Here is a 16,092-nt window from a genome sequence, read left to right as displayed (position 1 = left end):
GATTTATTCAAGTATTTACAATACTATCGAAACATAGAAAATAGGTGCAGGAGCAGGCCACTTGGCCCTTCTAGCCAGCACCGCCATTCATTTTGATCATGGCTGATCATCCACAATCAGTAACCCATGCCTGCCTTCTCCCCATATCCCTTGATTCCACTAGCCCCGAGAGCTCTATCTATTAAATTCATCCAGTGAATTGGCCTCCACTGCCCTATGTGGCAGAGAATTCTACAAATTCACATCTCTCTGGGTGAAAAAGTTTTTTCTCACCTCAGTTTTAAATCCTTTATTCTTAGACAGTGTGGCCCCTGGTTCTGGACTCGCCCAACATTGGCAACATTTTTCCTGCATCTAGCTTGTCCAGTCCTTTTATAATTTTATACGTTTCTATAAGATCCCCTCTCATCCTTCTAAACTCCAATGAATTACTATTTACAATGTGAAATTATTCAAAACAAATCCACCACCACCATAGAACAAATAGCACAAATATTCTTAAATAATTATCTCACAATCCTTATTGAGGATACATTCCCCCCCCCGGCCCTGCCCGCGGTGCCCAGCGGTCCCGGAAACCCCACCCGGGTGCCCGTGGACATCTCCCGGGACACAGAGGCGGGCGGGCGGGGCGGGCGAGAAGAGGAGAGGGTTGTCGGGACATGTACCCGCAGCAGCCTGGGGCTTACCTGTATTTACCTGGATCACGGCGCGCTCAGGTACTTCCAACATGGAGAAGTTGAAAAGGTTATGAGAAGCATGGATAGGGTAGACAGACTGAGCCTTTTCCCAGTGTGGAAATGTCAAATAGAGGACTTTGGACTGTTTCCTTGAAAACAGTGCCAACATTTTGCAACTGTGCCTTGGTGGTCGTGCAAAGGAATTTCATTGTGTTCTGCACACATGACAATAAAGAACCATTGAACTGTATTGATTACTTGTCAGTCACAGACCAGGCCTACTGAAGAAAGACACTGCCAAGACATCATAAGCATTGCCCACCACAAGCCAAGGCCCATATCAGTGCCCAGCTCAAAACTTTAGTTCAGTTTAGTTTGGAGATACGGCGAGGAAACAGGCCCTTCGGCCCACCGAGTCCCGGCCGACCAGCGATCACCCCGCACATTAACCCAATCCTACACATACTGAGGACAATTTACACTTTTACCAAGCCAATTAATCCTCTAACCTGTACGTCTTTGGAGTGTGGGAGGAAACCGAAGATCTCAGAGAAAACCCGTGCGGTCACGGGAAGAACGTACAAACTCCGTACAGACAATCACCCATAGCCAGGATCAAACCCGGGTCTCTGGTGATGTAAGGGCTGTAAGGCAGCAACTCTACCGCCGAGCCACCGTGACCGCACTATAGTACAACTTCATCATAGAACGTAGAATAGAACAAATAGACACAAAGTACTGGAGTAACTCAACGAGTCGGGCAGTATCTCTGTCTCTCCACAGATGCTGCCTGACCTGCTGAGTTACTCCAGCACTTTATGTCTACCTCTGGTCTAAACCGGCATCTGTGGTTCTTTGTTTCTACATGGAATAGTGCAACACTCCGGGGAACAGGCCCGACCGCCCACACTGCCTGTGTCAAACAAGATGTGTTTAAACTAATTATTTCTAACTAATCTCTTCTCTTAAACTAATCTCTTAAACTTTAAAGTAATCTCCTCTGCCTGCTCATGCTCCTTAATCCTCCCCTCGCTGTGTATTGATGTGCCTATCTATTTGTGTAAACATCACTAATGTATCTGCTTCTCCCACCTGGCAGTGAATTCCTGCCACACCGTATTCCTGACCGAAAAAAATTGCTCTGCACTTCTCCTTCAAACTTTCCCCTCTTTGACCTGAAGCTATGCCTCCAGTATTTGACATTTCCAAACCAGGAAAAGGCTCTGACTGTCTACACTATCTATGCCTCTCATAATTTTGTAAACTGCTATCAGGTCTTCCCTCAGCCTCCGACACTCTTGAGAAAACTCTTTAGGGCGGCACGGTGGCGCAGCGGTAGAGTTGCTGCCTTACAGCGAATGCAGCGCCGGAGACCCGGGTTCAATCCCGACTACAGGCGCTGTCTGTATGGAGTTTGTACGTTCTCCCCATGACCTCCGAGATCTTCGGTTTCCTCCCAAGTTCCAAAGACGTACAGGTTTGTTGGTTAATTGGCTTGGTAAATGTAAACGTTGTCCTGGCGTGTGTAGGAGAGCGTTGATGTGCGGGGATCGCTGGTCGGCGCGGACCCGGAGGGCCGAAAGGACCTTTTTCCGCGCTGTATCTCTAAACTAAACTAAACTAAACTAAAACAATCCAAGTTTGTCGGACTTCTCCTCGTAACTAATACTCTCTAATCCAGAGAGCATCCAAGAAAACCCCATGATCTTCTGCACCCTCTCTGAGGCCTCCACATCCTTCCTGCAGCCGGAACTGTACATAATACTCAAAACGTGGCCTAACTAAAGTTATCATAAATTCATACGTTATAGGAGCAGAATTACGCCATTCAGCCCATCAAGTCTACTCTGCCATTCAATCATGGCTGATCTTTCTTTCCCTCTCAACCCCATTCTTCTGCCTTCTCCCTATAATCTTTAACACCCTTAATAATCGAGAATCTGTCAATCTCCGCCTTAAAAATACCCACTGACTTGGCCTCCACAGCCGTCTGTGGAAATGAGTTCCACAGAATCACCACCTTCTCATTAAAAAAATTCCTCCTCATCACCTTTCTAAAGATCGAAGGTATTTATTCACAAAATGCTGGAGTAACTCAGCGGGTCAGGCGGCATCTCAGGAGAGAAGGAATGGGTGACGTTTCGGATCGAGACCTTTCTTCAGACTGAAGAAGGGTCTCGACCCAAAACGTCACCCATTCCTTCTCTCCTGAGATGCCGCCTGACCCGCTGAGTTACTCCAGCATTTTGTGACTAAATACCTTTGATTTGTACCAGCATCTGCAGTTATTTTCTTACACATTTCTAAAGATACTTCCTTTTATTCTGAGGCTGTAGCCTGTGATCCTAGACTCCCCCACCAGTGGGAACATCCTCTCCACGCCCACTCTACCTGGGCCTTACACTATTCGGTACGTTTTCACGAGGTGCCCCCCTCATCCTCCAAATCTCCAGCGAGTACAGGCCCAGTGCCGTCAAACGCTCAGCACATGTAGCTCCTCATAATCTTTACTACTGTAAAACCTAATAAACCACCAGCATTATCTGAACCAGAGAAAATAGAAGACAATACCAGCAGTCCAGGGGGAGAGGTTGTGAGATAATAAGTAGCTTTAAAACTTGGAAAGAAAAATAAGACGCAGGTGTTTAACAAAAAACTTTTATGAGCACTGAACTGTGTGAAATATATTCAAGAGCTCTCAATGGTGGCTCGTACCGAAGCCAAACAAAATTTAAACGTCCAACTAATAGCTCCTCTTGGCCTTTCACCTACAAAGACCACCCTCCCTGCTCGCTGGAGAACACTGGAGCGTGGAATTAGATCATGGCAGAAAATGTCAGTGGACACAGCAGTCTGCCGCGGGAGTTAATCCTAATTGAAACCTGCTTGCCTCATGGTGTGTAGGAGGGAAGTGCAGATGCCGGTTTAAACCGAAGATAGACACAAAATGCTGGAGTAACTCAGCGGGACAGGCAGCATCTCCGGAGAGAAGGAATGGGTGGCGTTTCGTGTCGAGACCCTTCTTCAACTCTACTAAATTATCTTCTTCTGAAGAAGGGTCTCAACCTGAAACGTCATCCATTCCTTCTCTCCAGAGATGCTGTTTCCTTTATCATCGTTACTTTATTGCCTATCTTTTATTAATTTGTTCCATATTTCTCTACACCACCGTCTACATCCCTCATTTCTCTTTCCGCTGACGCTCAGTCTGAAGAAGGGTCTCGAACCGAAATGTCATCCGTTCCTTCTCTCCAGCGATGCTGCCTGTCCTGCTGAGTTACTCCAACATTTTGTGACTATCTGCCGAATGGTGTGTTTGAGGGGACAAGACACCTGCCTCCTATTTGCTGACTGCTAGCCCGCGTACAGCTGAGCGATTAGCTCTGGATAAGCTGCTGAGGACAGATGTTGCTCCAGCACTCACTCTGTGCAGGCCGTGAAAAAAAAACCCCATTCAGCATCTGGCAACTACCCAGAGAAGAGCCAAGGTCAGGATATCGCACGCACCTAATAAACGAGTCTATGTTGGGCTTTTACACCGCAAACTCCTTGCTTTGTTGTGCACATGATGGGTGGTGTGTTTGGCCCGATCCTCAGTTGCAAATTCCTGACATTCCCACGACTGGCTGGGATGGCGTGAGGAATCCCACTGGGGAAGAGGGGAGGCCTGCAAGTGAAAACATGTGAAGGGACGTGACCTGCAGTGGCCGTGAAGTGGGAAGCTAGTCCCTGCTGGAGATGGGGCGGTGAGAGGGAGCAAAGGCTGAGCAGAGGTAATCGATAACATCAGGAAGGAACTGCATGTTTAGTTTAGTTTAGAGATACGGCGCGGAAACAGGCCCTTCGGCCCATCGAGTCCGTGCTAACGGGCGATCCCCCCACACTAACGCTATCCTACACACACTGGGGACAATTTACATGTATATCAAACCAATTAACCTACAAACCTGCACGTCTTTGGAATGTGGGAGGAAACCGAAGATCTGAGAGAAAACCCACGCGGTCACGGGGAGAACGTACAAACTCCGTACAGACAGCACCCGTGGTCGGGATCAAACCCGGGTCTCCAGTGCTGCAAGCGCTGTAAGGCAGCAGCTCTACCGCTGTGCCACCGTGCCGCCCACGTGCACGCCCACGCGCACGCCCACGCCCTGCAGATGCTGGCTTAAACCGAAGATAGACCCAAAATGCTGATCAAAGCACCGAGTGCCCTTGACCCAATGAGGACCGGGCCGAAGGCAGACAAGAAGATACCGTCCAGATTTAAACCTTTAAGCAAAATAATGGGACATAATTATCTCAGTTGCTTTCAATTACAAGAAACGAGCAGTGTCAGGGCAGCCTGGTGACGGTGACCTCCTCTGAACTCCGCAAAAGGTCGTGCGGGGGTGGGTAAGAGGTCGGTGGATAAACTGAGAGAGGTATAGTGGTATAGTGAGAGAACTGATTTAAAGCAGGAAAAGTGGTACAGTCAGGTCGCCAACTGTCCCGTATTAGCCGGGACATCCCGTATTTTGGGCTAAATTGGTTTGTCCCGGATGGGGACCGCCTTTGTCCCGTATGCGTAGGGCTGCCAACTTCCTCACGCCCAGATAAGGGACAAAGGGTGACGTCACCGCCCCGCGCCCCCACGTGACCTCACCCAGCCAGCGGCCACGTGCTCCCGCTCCACCAATGGCGGCCGCGGGGCGGTGACGTCACCTTGTCCCGTATTTGGGGTGAGGAAGTTGGCAACCCTACGGTACAGTGACCCATAGAAATGGATTATCATCCTGGGAATCAGGTTGTAGAGGAGATGAACAGTGGTGATGATGGTGGGGAGGGGGAGGGGGAGGGGGGGGGTTTAGTTTAGCTTGGAGATACATCGCAGAAACAGGCCCTTCGGCCCACCGGGTCCGCACCGCACACTATCACTATACTACACACACGAGGGATAATTTACAATTTTACCAAAGCCAATTAACCTACAAACCTGTACGTGTTTGGAGTGCGGGAGGAAACCGGAGCACCTGGCAAAAACCCACGCAGGTCACGGGGAGAACGTACAAACTCCGTACAGACAGCACCCGTAGTCGGGATCGAACCCTGGTCTCCGGCGCTGCAAGCGCTGTAAGGTAGCAACTCTACCGCTGCGCCACCGTGCCGCCTACGCGCAAGCCCACGCCCTGCAGATGCTGGCTTAAACCGAAGATAGACACAAAATGCTGGGGTAACTCAGCGGGACAGGCAGCATCTCTGGAGAGAATGAGTCGAGAGGAGGAAACCGGAGCACCTGGCAAAAACTCACGCAGGTCACGGGGAGAACGTACAAACTCCGTCCGGGCAGCACCCACGTACCCGAGTCCCTGGCGCTGTAAGGCAGTGGCTATACGGCCATGCCACCGTGCCATGCCCTGCCCAAACCAAACCTCCCAGCAATTCTTAGAATTGGAAATGGAGTTGTGGGATTTTGAACTTAAATAACGTCTCAAATTCCAGGGCCTTTCAGCAACAGTTGTTGGCTGCCCGGGACTAGATGTGGGAGACTGAAGCCAGATTTGAGCAGTCACACAGATGCGAGGCGTTGGTCAAAGGTGAGATTACAGGTTTGGCACAGGATCCCAGAGATTCCAGACTGGCGTGGGAGGGGGAAAAGTTTTCAAACTAAACTTGGGCAGAGTTCCAATGGAGGTGTCTGGTTCCTTTGAGGTGCCCGGCATTCCATAACCAACCTGGCCAAGCTAGTGAGCAGGAGAAGATCTTCATAAATCAGAGGGGCAGAATTAGGCCATTCGGCCCATCTAGTCTGCTCTGCAAGAGTAGGCTTACACAAAAGAAAGATGCATTGACAGCAAATCCTCTATTTCCATGTAGTTTAGTTTAGTTTCGTTTGTTTATTGTCACGTGTACTGAACTACAGTGTAAAGCTAGACGTTAGAGTTACCTCCACAAATGTCAACACATGAAAACTAGAAATTCATAAAGTCGCTCCATTCACCTTCAGCTCATGGCTTGCCATGGGGAAAGGTGGGAGATGGGTATTGAAAAAATCCACCAGAACTACCAATGTTTGGGGATTTGAAAAGTATGTTTAGTTTAGTTTAGTTTAGTTTAGTTTAGTTTGGGCCGAAGGGTGTGCTTCCACGCTGCATCTCTAAATGAAACCAAATTAATAGTGACTGAATTTAGATTTCGAGGAAATCACATCTGTCTCGGAAGAACGTTTACATGGTACATTTTAAGGCACATTTCCTCTTCGTTAGACATTTCCCCCTTTCTTTTAGGTCTCTTCAAACCCAGGTTCAAAGATAGACATAAAGTGCTGGAGATGTGGGTCAGGCAGCATCTCTGGAGAACATGGATGAATAAGAGCTGGGAGGTTTAGTTTAGTTTAGTTTAGATTATCGTTGTCACGTGTTATGAGGTACAGTGAAATGCTTTTTGTTGCATGCTATCCAGCCAATAAAAAACTATAAAAAACAATAACAAATGATTACAATCAGTAATACAGAGTATACAGTCCACAGTGTACAGATACAGGATAAAGGAAATAACCTTTAGTGCAAGACAAATGCCGATAAAGTCCGATTAAAGATAGTTCAAAGGTCTCCAATGAGGTAGATGGGAGGTCAGCACCCCTCTCTTGTTGGTGAGAGTATGGTTCAGTTGCCTGATAACAGCAAGGAAGAAACTGCCCCTGAATCTGGAGGTGTGCGTTTTCACACTTCTGTACCTCTTGCCTGATGGAACAGGGGAGATGTTGGAGTGTTCGGGGGTGAGACTGGTCCTTGATTCTGCTGCTGGCCTTGCCGGGGCAGTGTGAAGTGTAGATAGAGTCAATGAAAGGGAGGTTGGTTTGCGTGAAGATCATATAATATGTTTGATGTCAGTGAGAATATATGAGCTTTTAGTTATGAAGATAGACAAAAAATGCTGGAGTAACTCACCGGGACAGGCAGCATCTCTGGAGAGAAGGAATGGGTGACGTTTCAGGTCGGGCCTGAAGTCTGAAGAACGGTCTTGACCCGAAACGTCACCTGTCCCTGCTGAGTTACTCCAGCATTTTGTGTCCATCTTCAGTTCAAACCAGCATCTGCAGTTCTTTCCTACACATTAGCTTTTAGTTACAGCAGGTTCTAATGATGGAGGAAATGAATGTGGGCTCGGTGGGCCTGAGGGCCTGTTTCCACACTGCAGGTCTAAAGCCTAAAGTAAATAACATTAATGTACATAGATAATTAGTAACTGTGTACTTACAGATGTCACTGAATACAGGAGTGGAAGCTTTTCCAAACAGACTGGAAGCTCGAAAGATCCAGAGCGCAGATGTCCATTGTCCAGCATTGAAAACCACTATTGATAATCAAAGGATGGATATTTACTACCTCATAACAATAATGGAGCATCAATAACATTTCTGTGTTACGTTAAGGTTATAAGTGATCGGAGTAGAATTAGGCCATTTGGCTCATCGAGTCTACTCTGCCATTCAATCATGGTTGATCTCGGAGAGAACCCACGCAGGTCACGGGGAGAATGTACAAACTCCATATAGACAGCACCCGTAGTCGGGATCGAACCCGGGTCTCCGGCGCTGCATTCGCTGTAAGGCAGCAACTCTACCGCTGCACCACCGTGATCACCGTGTTACTTTAAGGTCATAAGTGGTCAGAGCAGAATTAGGCCATTTGGCCCATCAAGTCTACTGCGCCATTCAATCATGGTTGATCCATCTCTAAACTTTAGTTTAGTTTAGATACAGCGCGGAAACCGGCCCTTCGGCCCACCGAGTCTACGTCGACCAGCGATCACCCTGCACACTAGCACTGCCCTATACAAGTAGGGACAATTTACAATGGTACAAAGCAGATTAAACTATAAACCTGTACGTCTCTGGAGTGTGGGAGGAAACCGGAGATCCCGGAGAAAGCCCACGCGCAGGTCACGGGGAGAACGTAGAAACTCTGGCGGTCTCTGGCGCTGTAAGGTGGCAACTCTACCGCTGTGCCACCGTGCCGCCCTTATTAACTTATACCTGAACTTAACTCATACTTATCAACCTTTTATAATCGAGATACTATCATGTGGAATTCAAACTGCTCAAGTAATTTCATGGATTGGTAGTATGGCCATTGGACTGTTACAATTAAAACCATTGATCGCACGAGGGAACAAAATCAGAAATTCAACCATCTCCCCAAGATATTCCATCAATGGGGGTTTCAAATGCCATGCATTGTGCACTGACTCTACCCAGCGACTCTCTCGCTTCATGAATGAATGAATGAATGAATGAATGAATGAACATTCTCACTATCTGAAACATGGTATGTGCCTTACAGATCTAATTTTGGATGAGGTGATTGTCCATCCGGGACATGGTGGTCAAGACCAGCCTCTCTGTCCAAGCCCCTGAGCCCTGCCAGATCGTTTGCCACCTCTGGCAACAAGTTATACCATCATCATCATCAATCCTGCTTTCTATTTAACATTCAATTCTTCTGGATTTTCTAATTTTGTCGAGGAACCACAACCCGATCTCATCGATGGGAGAGAGTCACAAAAACATCGGATTCCTGGGCATGTATCTCTCCAAAGATCAGTCCTGGTGTCAGCACTGAGGCAATCATTAATAAAAGCCCTTCAACGGCCCTACTTCCTGAGAAGATTGAGGAGATTCAGTTTGCCAACGAGTACATCCTTGAACTTCTGCAGGTGCACGGCAGGGAACAACGTATTGAGTGGTTGTATCACGGCCTGGTTTGGCAACTCGAACGGCCAGGAATGAAGAAGACTGCAATAAGTGGTGAACACTGCCCGGTCCATCACGGGTACTGACCTCCCCACCATTGAAGGGATCTACAGGAGTCGCTGCCTCAAAAAGCCAGCCGGTATCACCAGAGACATATACACACACATATACACACACACACACACACACACACAGATATATATAGAAGGTAGACACAAAATGCTGGAGTAACTAAGCAGGACAGGCAGCATCTCCGGAGAGAAGAATAGGTGACATTTCAGGTCAAGATCCTTCCTCAGTCTGATATATATACATGTATGGACTTTGTTTTTTTGTTGTTTATTATGGTGTATACAGAATACTATGTGTACATATCTGTTGTGTTGCTGCAAGTAAGAATTTCATTGTTCCGTGTTCCCGGAGATATGACAATAAAACACTCTTGACTCTTTCTTCTCTTGACTTGACTTGACTATTTCAGCTTACATAACATTTGGGTTTACCATTTGGACCTCAGGAGACTTTCATCAATCTCAATGACACCAAGCCCCGTTCTATTTCAACACCTTTCCATCCCATCCTCACCTCTCCGCGTTGAAGAGCCGCTTTTAATTTATAAACCGTGGAGGTCTGACGCTGCAAATTCCAAAGATTCCAGCACTCTGCGTGAAGACGCTTTCCCTGATCTTTGTCCAACATGGACAAACCCTTATTCTGTGACAATGGCCATTAGTTCTAGTCTGTGTAGCCAGGAGAAACAGCATTGGAACATTTGTGAATTTTAGACATTTCAGTAAAGTCACCTCTCATTCTTTTAATCTCTACTGATTGAATGCAAGTCCCACTGAATGATTCCTCCTATTACTGCCTATCTTTAGTTTAGTTTAACCCAATCCTTTTCTCCCGAGATACTGTCTGACCCGCTGAGTTACTCCAGTTTATTGTGTCCATCTTTGGTCTAAACCAGCATCTGCAGTTCCCTGCTACACATTTAGTTCAGTTTAGTTTAGTTTAGAAGAATATAGGGCTATGGGGGAGAAAGCAGGAACGGGGTACTGATTTTGGATGATCGGCCATGATCATATTGAATGGCGATGTGGGCTCGAAGGGCCGAATGGCCTACTCCTGCACCTATTTTCTATGTTTCTATGATTTTAAGAATGGTTCCGACCCGAAACATCACCTCTTCTTTTTCTCCAGAGATGCTGCCTTGACCCGCTGAGTTACTCTGGCATTTTATGCCGAAATAAAAAATTATGTTTGAAAGATCTCCAAGTGCGTTGGTTCCAAGTTAAAATTAATTTTTCATTTCCACGTTAGCCAATTCTAATTATTTCCTGGAACGTTGGTTTCAATGACCAAGTGAAGCATTCTAATCATGAAGCATATTTTATATAATTAGCTCTAAGTTACTATGGAGACCAGCTGGGGGAAGAGGCAGATTTAAATGTCAGGCTGAAGGCAGATCATGTCACCATTCAAAAGAACTGCTTCGTAAATGATTTTAAATATAGAAACAATTGTCACTATTGTCCAGCGTTAATCCTTATAGGAAGAAGCTGTCATCCTGTTATCTATAAAACTGTTATCATGCCAAGATTAATTTTCTGACTCTAAAATTGGATGTCACCGGAACATTCTCTCGTCTCATGTCCCACACTCTAATTAAGGCAAAAGGGGTTTCTAAATATAAGTCAAGGCACACCAAACACAACTAGCAGCTCAGAGAAAGAGGGTAAGAAAGAGTTTGATGATCGACACAAATTGCCGGAGTAGCCCAGCGGGTCAAGGAGAAAAAGGATGGGTGACTTTTCGAGTCAGGACCCCTCTTCAGACAGGTGGAAGAGAAATTAGACAATAGACAATAGACAATAGGTGCAGGAGTAGGCCATTCATTGTGCGCCAGCACTGCCATTCATTGTGATCATGGCTGATCATCCACAATCAGTACCCCGTTCCTGCCTTCTCCCCATATCCCTTGACTCCGCAATCTTTAAGAGCTCTATCTAACTCCCTCTTGAAAGCATCCAGAGAATTGGCATCCACTGCCTTCTGAGGCAGAGAGATTCACAACTCTCTGGGTGAAAAAGATTTTCCTCATCTCCGTTCTAAATAGCTTACCCCTTATTTTTAAAGTGCGGCCCCTGCTTCTGGACTCTCCCAACATCGGGAATATGTTTCCTGCCTCTAGCGTGTCCAATCCCTTAATAATCTTATATGTTTCAATAAGATCCCCTCTCATCCTTCTAAATTCCAGTGTATACAAGCATAGTCGCTCCAGTCTTTCAACATACGACAGTCCCGTCATCCCGGGAATTAACCTTGTGAACCTACAGTGCACCCCCTCAATAGCAAGAATGTCCTTCCTCAAATTTGGAGACCAAAACTGCACACAATACTCCAGGTGCAGTCTCACTAGGGCCCTGTACAACTGCAGAAGGACCTCTTTGCTCCTATACTCAACTCCTCTTGTTATGGAGGCCGGGTCTCTGGTGCTGTCTATACAGAGTTTGTACGTTCTCCCCATGACCTATGTGGGTTTTCTCCGAGATCGTCAGTTTCCTCCCACACTCCAAAGACATTTAGGTATGGCTTGGTATGAATGTAAAGTGTGTGTAGAGTAGTGTTAGTGTACGCGTATCGCTGGTCGGCACGGACTCGGTGCGCCGAAGGGCCTGTTTCTGCGTTGTATCTCTAAACTAAACGAAACCAAGACGATTTTATAAACTATTCTTTGGTGACCTTTGAGCCTGGTCACTCATTACAAACCAGTGCCCTGCTCAGGAGCAGTCAATAAATACTGTGCTTTACGACCTGCCAGACACGCCTCCACTGACATTTACACCATCTCTGTCTCCCCAAACCTGCCCTGCTCGCAAGTATTTCTGATCCGAATTTGCATCACTGATTGCATCAGTGACCTGTGTCGGAAAAAAAACTCCAGATGCTGATTTAAACCGAAAATAGACACAAAAAGCTGGAGTCACAGGCAGCATCTCTGGAGAGAAGGAATGGGTGACGTTTCAGGTCTGAAGAAGGGACTTGACCCCAAACATCACCCATTCCTTCTCTCCAGAGACGCTGCCTCTCCTGCTGAGTTACTCCAGTTTTTTGTGTCCACATCAGTGACCTCGTGTGTTGGTTACTATTGACCTCCATGTGTTTTTACAGTTTCACTTTTGTTAATTAAGTTTGCACACCCTTGCAAGACGAGCAGGATTAACGGCACTCACATTCCACTTGCAAACGTGGGAGACAAATGATCCTGTTTTACAAGGAGTTCACTGCGAGGAATGTCACGCAAGATTCCTACAGCTTAAAATGGATCAAAATGGTTTGCTTTCAATCCTCTGATTGAGCCAAGGGAAACTATCCCTCTCATCCTGGCGACACAGCTGGCTTCTGCCAACTCAGGACAAGGGCTGCACTGTGGCACAACTGGCAGAGCTGCAGCCTCACGGCGCCAGAAATACGGGTTCGATTCTGACTTCGGGTACTGTAAGAAGATAACTGCAGATGCTGGTACAAATCGAAGGTATTTATTCACAAAATGCTGGAGTAACTCAGCAGGTCAGGCAGCATCTTGGGAGAGAAGGAATGGGTGACGTTTCGGGTCGAGACCCTTCTTCAGATTGATGTCAGGGGGGCGGGACAAAGGAAGGATATAGATGGAGGCAGGAAGATAGAGGGAGAACTGGGAAGGGGGAGGGGAAGAGAGGGACAGAGGAACTATCTAAAGTTGGCGAAGTCGATGTTCATACCGCTGGGCTGCAAGCTGCCCAAGCGAAATATGAGGTGCTGTTCCTCCAATTTCCGGTGGGCCCCACTATGGCACTGAAGGAGGCCCATGACAGAAAGGTCAGACTGGGAGTGGGAGGGGGAGTTGAAGTGCTCAGCCACCGGGAGATCAGGTTGGTTAAGGCGGACTGAGCGAAGGTGTTGAGCGAAACGATCGCCGAGCCTGCGTTTGGTTTCTCCGATGTAAAGAAGTTGACATCTAGAGCAGCGGATGCAATAGATGAGGTTGGAGGAGGTGCCGGTGAACCTTTGTCTCACCTGGAAAGACTGTTTCGGGTACGGTTTGTGCAGAGTTTGCACGTTCAGTTTAGTTTAGTTTAGAGATACAGTGTGGAAACAGGCCCTTCGGCCCACCGAGTCCACACCGACCAGCGATCCCTGCACATTAACACTATCCTACACAGGCCCTTCGATCGCCTCGACGCAGCAGTTTTTACTGCCTGACCACGGGTGAAGAAGCAAGAAGGAGATCAGACTTTCTTTTTTACCTTCCATCGCATTGTGGAATTGCCTGGAGGAGCGTCACTGTGATGGATGTTTGTGTTGGTAAGGTTACCCCTCAGGTTCCTTTTAAATCTTTCCCCTCCCACTATCAATCAATGTCCTCTGGTTCTGGATTTCCCTGCTCTGGGTAAAAGATTCTGTGCATTCATCCTATCTATTCCTCTCATGATTTAATACACCTCTATAAGACCACCCCTCAGCCTCTTACACTCCAAGCAATAAAGTCCTAACTTGCCCACCCTCTCCCTACAGCTCAGACCCTTGAAGAAGGGTCTCGACCCGAAACGTCACCCGTTCCTTCTCTCCCGAGATGCTGCCTGACCCGCTGAGTTACTCCAGCATTTTGTGTCGACCTTCGATTTAAACCAGCATCTGCAGTTTTTCTTCCAACAACAAAAGATGCTGGGCATGCTCTTGTGCTGATCGGCTTCAGTCCTGCTGCAATCATGGTCAGTGAGTGCTTGGCGATGATGTAGAGATACTTACACTGTAGCCCACTGGAACCTCTGGAGCTTCCTGGCTCTGTTTGGGCTGGCAGTTGACATGGTAGAAGGTGAAGAACAGATGATGCTTCTCGTTGAGGTTCGACGGCAGCTTCATCTTCACCTCCTCGTAGAAGAAAGGAGACCTGACGGGAGAGTTAGTGCCATCGGCCAAGGAAGGAACAGACAACATTCATTAGTGGGGGGATTTAAAGCAATCTTGTATATTTACAAGACCATGGGGAAAGTGAAGTGAGAGGGAAACAAAGAAACATAGAAAATAGGTGCAAGAAGAGACCATTTGGCACTTCGAGCCAGCACCGCCATTCATTGTGATCATGGCTGATCATCCACAATCAGTAACCTGTGCCTGTCTTCTCCCCATATCCTTTGATTCCGCTAGCCCCTAGAGCTCTATCTAACGCTCTTTCGAATTCATCCAGTGAATTGGCCTCCACTGCCCTCTGTGGCAGAGAATTCCACAAATTCACAACTCTCTGGGTGAAAAAGTTTCTTCTCACCTCAGTTTTAAATGGCCTCCCCTTTTATAATAATTGTATGATTTTCAAAAATGGGCTGAATGGTCCTGTCCGTATTGTGTTAAAGGATTTCATGAATGTTTTACCCAGGGCCATCCTCAGGGACAGTTTCTTCCCCATTGTTATCGGGCAACTGATCCATCCTGTCACCATCCGGAGAGTGGTCCGGAACTACTATCTATCTCTTTGGTGACCCTCGGACTATCTTTGATCGGATTTTACTGGATTTGTCTTACACTAAACGTTATTCCCTTATCGAGCACGTGGACCGCACGGGGCCTACAGCGGTGGGGCAGCGGCGGAGGACACCGCAGCTACGCTGGGCCAAGCCAACCCCACAACGTCGCCACGGCAACGGGCCTTCATGGTCAGGTCAAGATCCCAGCACTTACAACAACTGGGACTTGAAAATGGTGCCAAACTGGCGACTCTGTACACTGCCTCAGTGTACCACTGCTATACACTTGTACTGTATCTGAGATACTTATCTAAGATGTATGTAAGTGACAATAGACAATAGACAATAGATGCAGGAGTAGGCCATTCGGCCCTTCGAGCCAGCACCACCATTCAATGTGATCATGGCTGATCATTCTCAATCAATACCCCGTTCCTGCCTTCTCCCCATACCCCCTGACTCCGCTATCCTTAAGAGCTCTTGTGCTTATGTATAGTGATACTTGTACTGAACTGTGTACATAGAAACATAGAGAAACATAGAAAATAGGTGCAGGAGTAGGCCATCCGGCCCTTCGAGCCTGCACCGCCAGGGCCGTCTTTACTGCATTATGGGCCCCGGGCAAAGCAGTGTACTGGGGCCCCTACGACAACTACTCACAGGAATAAAAATGTAAATGGTCGATAAAATTAAACAGTATGGAGCCCCTATGCTCGTGGGGCCCCGGGCAAGTGCCCATCAGGCCCATGCGTTAAGACGGCCCTGTGCACCGCCATTCAATATGATCATGGCTGATTATCCAACTCAGTATCCCGTACCTGCCTTCTCTCCATACCCCCTGATCCCTTTAGCCACAAGGACCACATCTAACTCCCTCTTAAATATAGCCAATGAACTGGCCTCAACTACCTTCTGTGGCAGAGAATTCCACAGACTCACCACTCTCTGTGTGAAGAAATGTTTTCTCATCTCGGTCCTAAAAGACTTCCCCCTTATCCTTAAGCTGTGACCCCTGGTTCTGGACTCCCCCAACATCGGGAACAATCTTCCCGCATCTAGCCTCTCCAACCCCTTAAGAATTTTATATGTTTCTATAAGATCCCCCCTCAGTCTTCAGCGAGTACAAGCCTAGTCTATCCAGTCTTTCTTCGTATGAAAGTCCCGCCATCCCAGGGATCAA

General features: G+C 47.3%; 1 protein-coding gene across 1 annotated transcript in view; it reads right to left on the bottom strand.

Moving 5' to 3' along the window:
• Positions 1 to 16,092, bottom strand: part of LOC144607345 (dedicator of cytokinesis protein 7-like) — a 160,536-nt gene that overhangs the window by 57,683 nt on the left and 86,761 nt on the right. The window contains exons 17-18 of the mRNA XM_078424111.1: positions 14,200 to 14,341; positions 7,917 to 8,012 (exon numbers count right to left, since the gene is read on the bottom strand). Coding sequence (XP_078280237.1) covers positions 7,917 to 8,012; positions 14,200 to 14,341 — 238 coding nt within the window. The remainder of the gene's footprint in view (positions 1 to 7,916; positions 8,013 to 14,199; positions 14,342 to 16,092) is intronic.

This window comes from Rhinoraja longicauda, chromosome 28 (genome assembly GCF_053455715.1).
Source record: "Rhinoraja longicauda isolate Sanriku21f chromosome 28, sRhiLon1.1, whole genome shotgun sequence".
NCBI lineage: Eukaryota > Metazoa > Chordata > Chondrichthyes > Rajiformes > Arhynchobatidae > Rhinoraja > Rhinoraja longicauda.
This window is presented reverse-complemented; position numbering and strand designations above follow the sequence as displayed.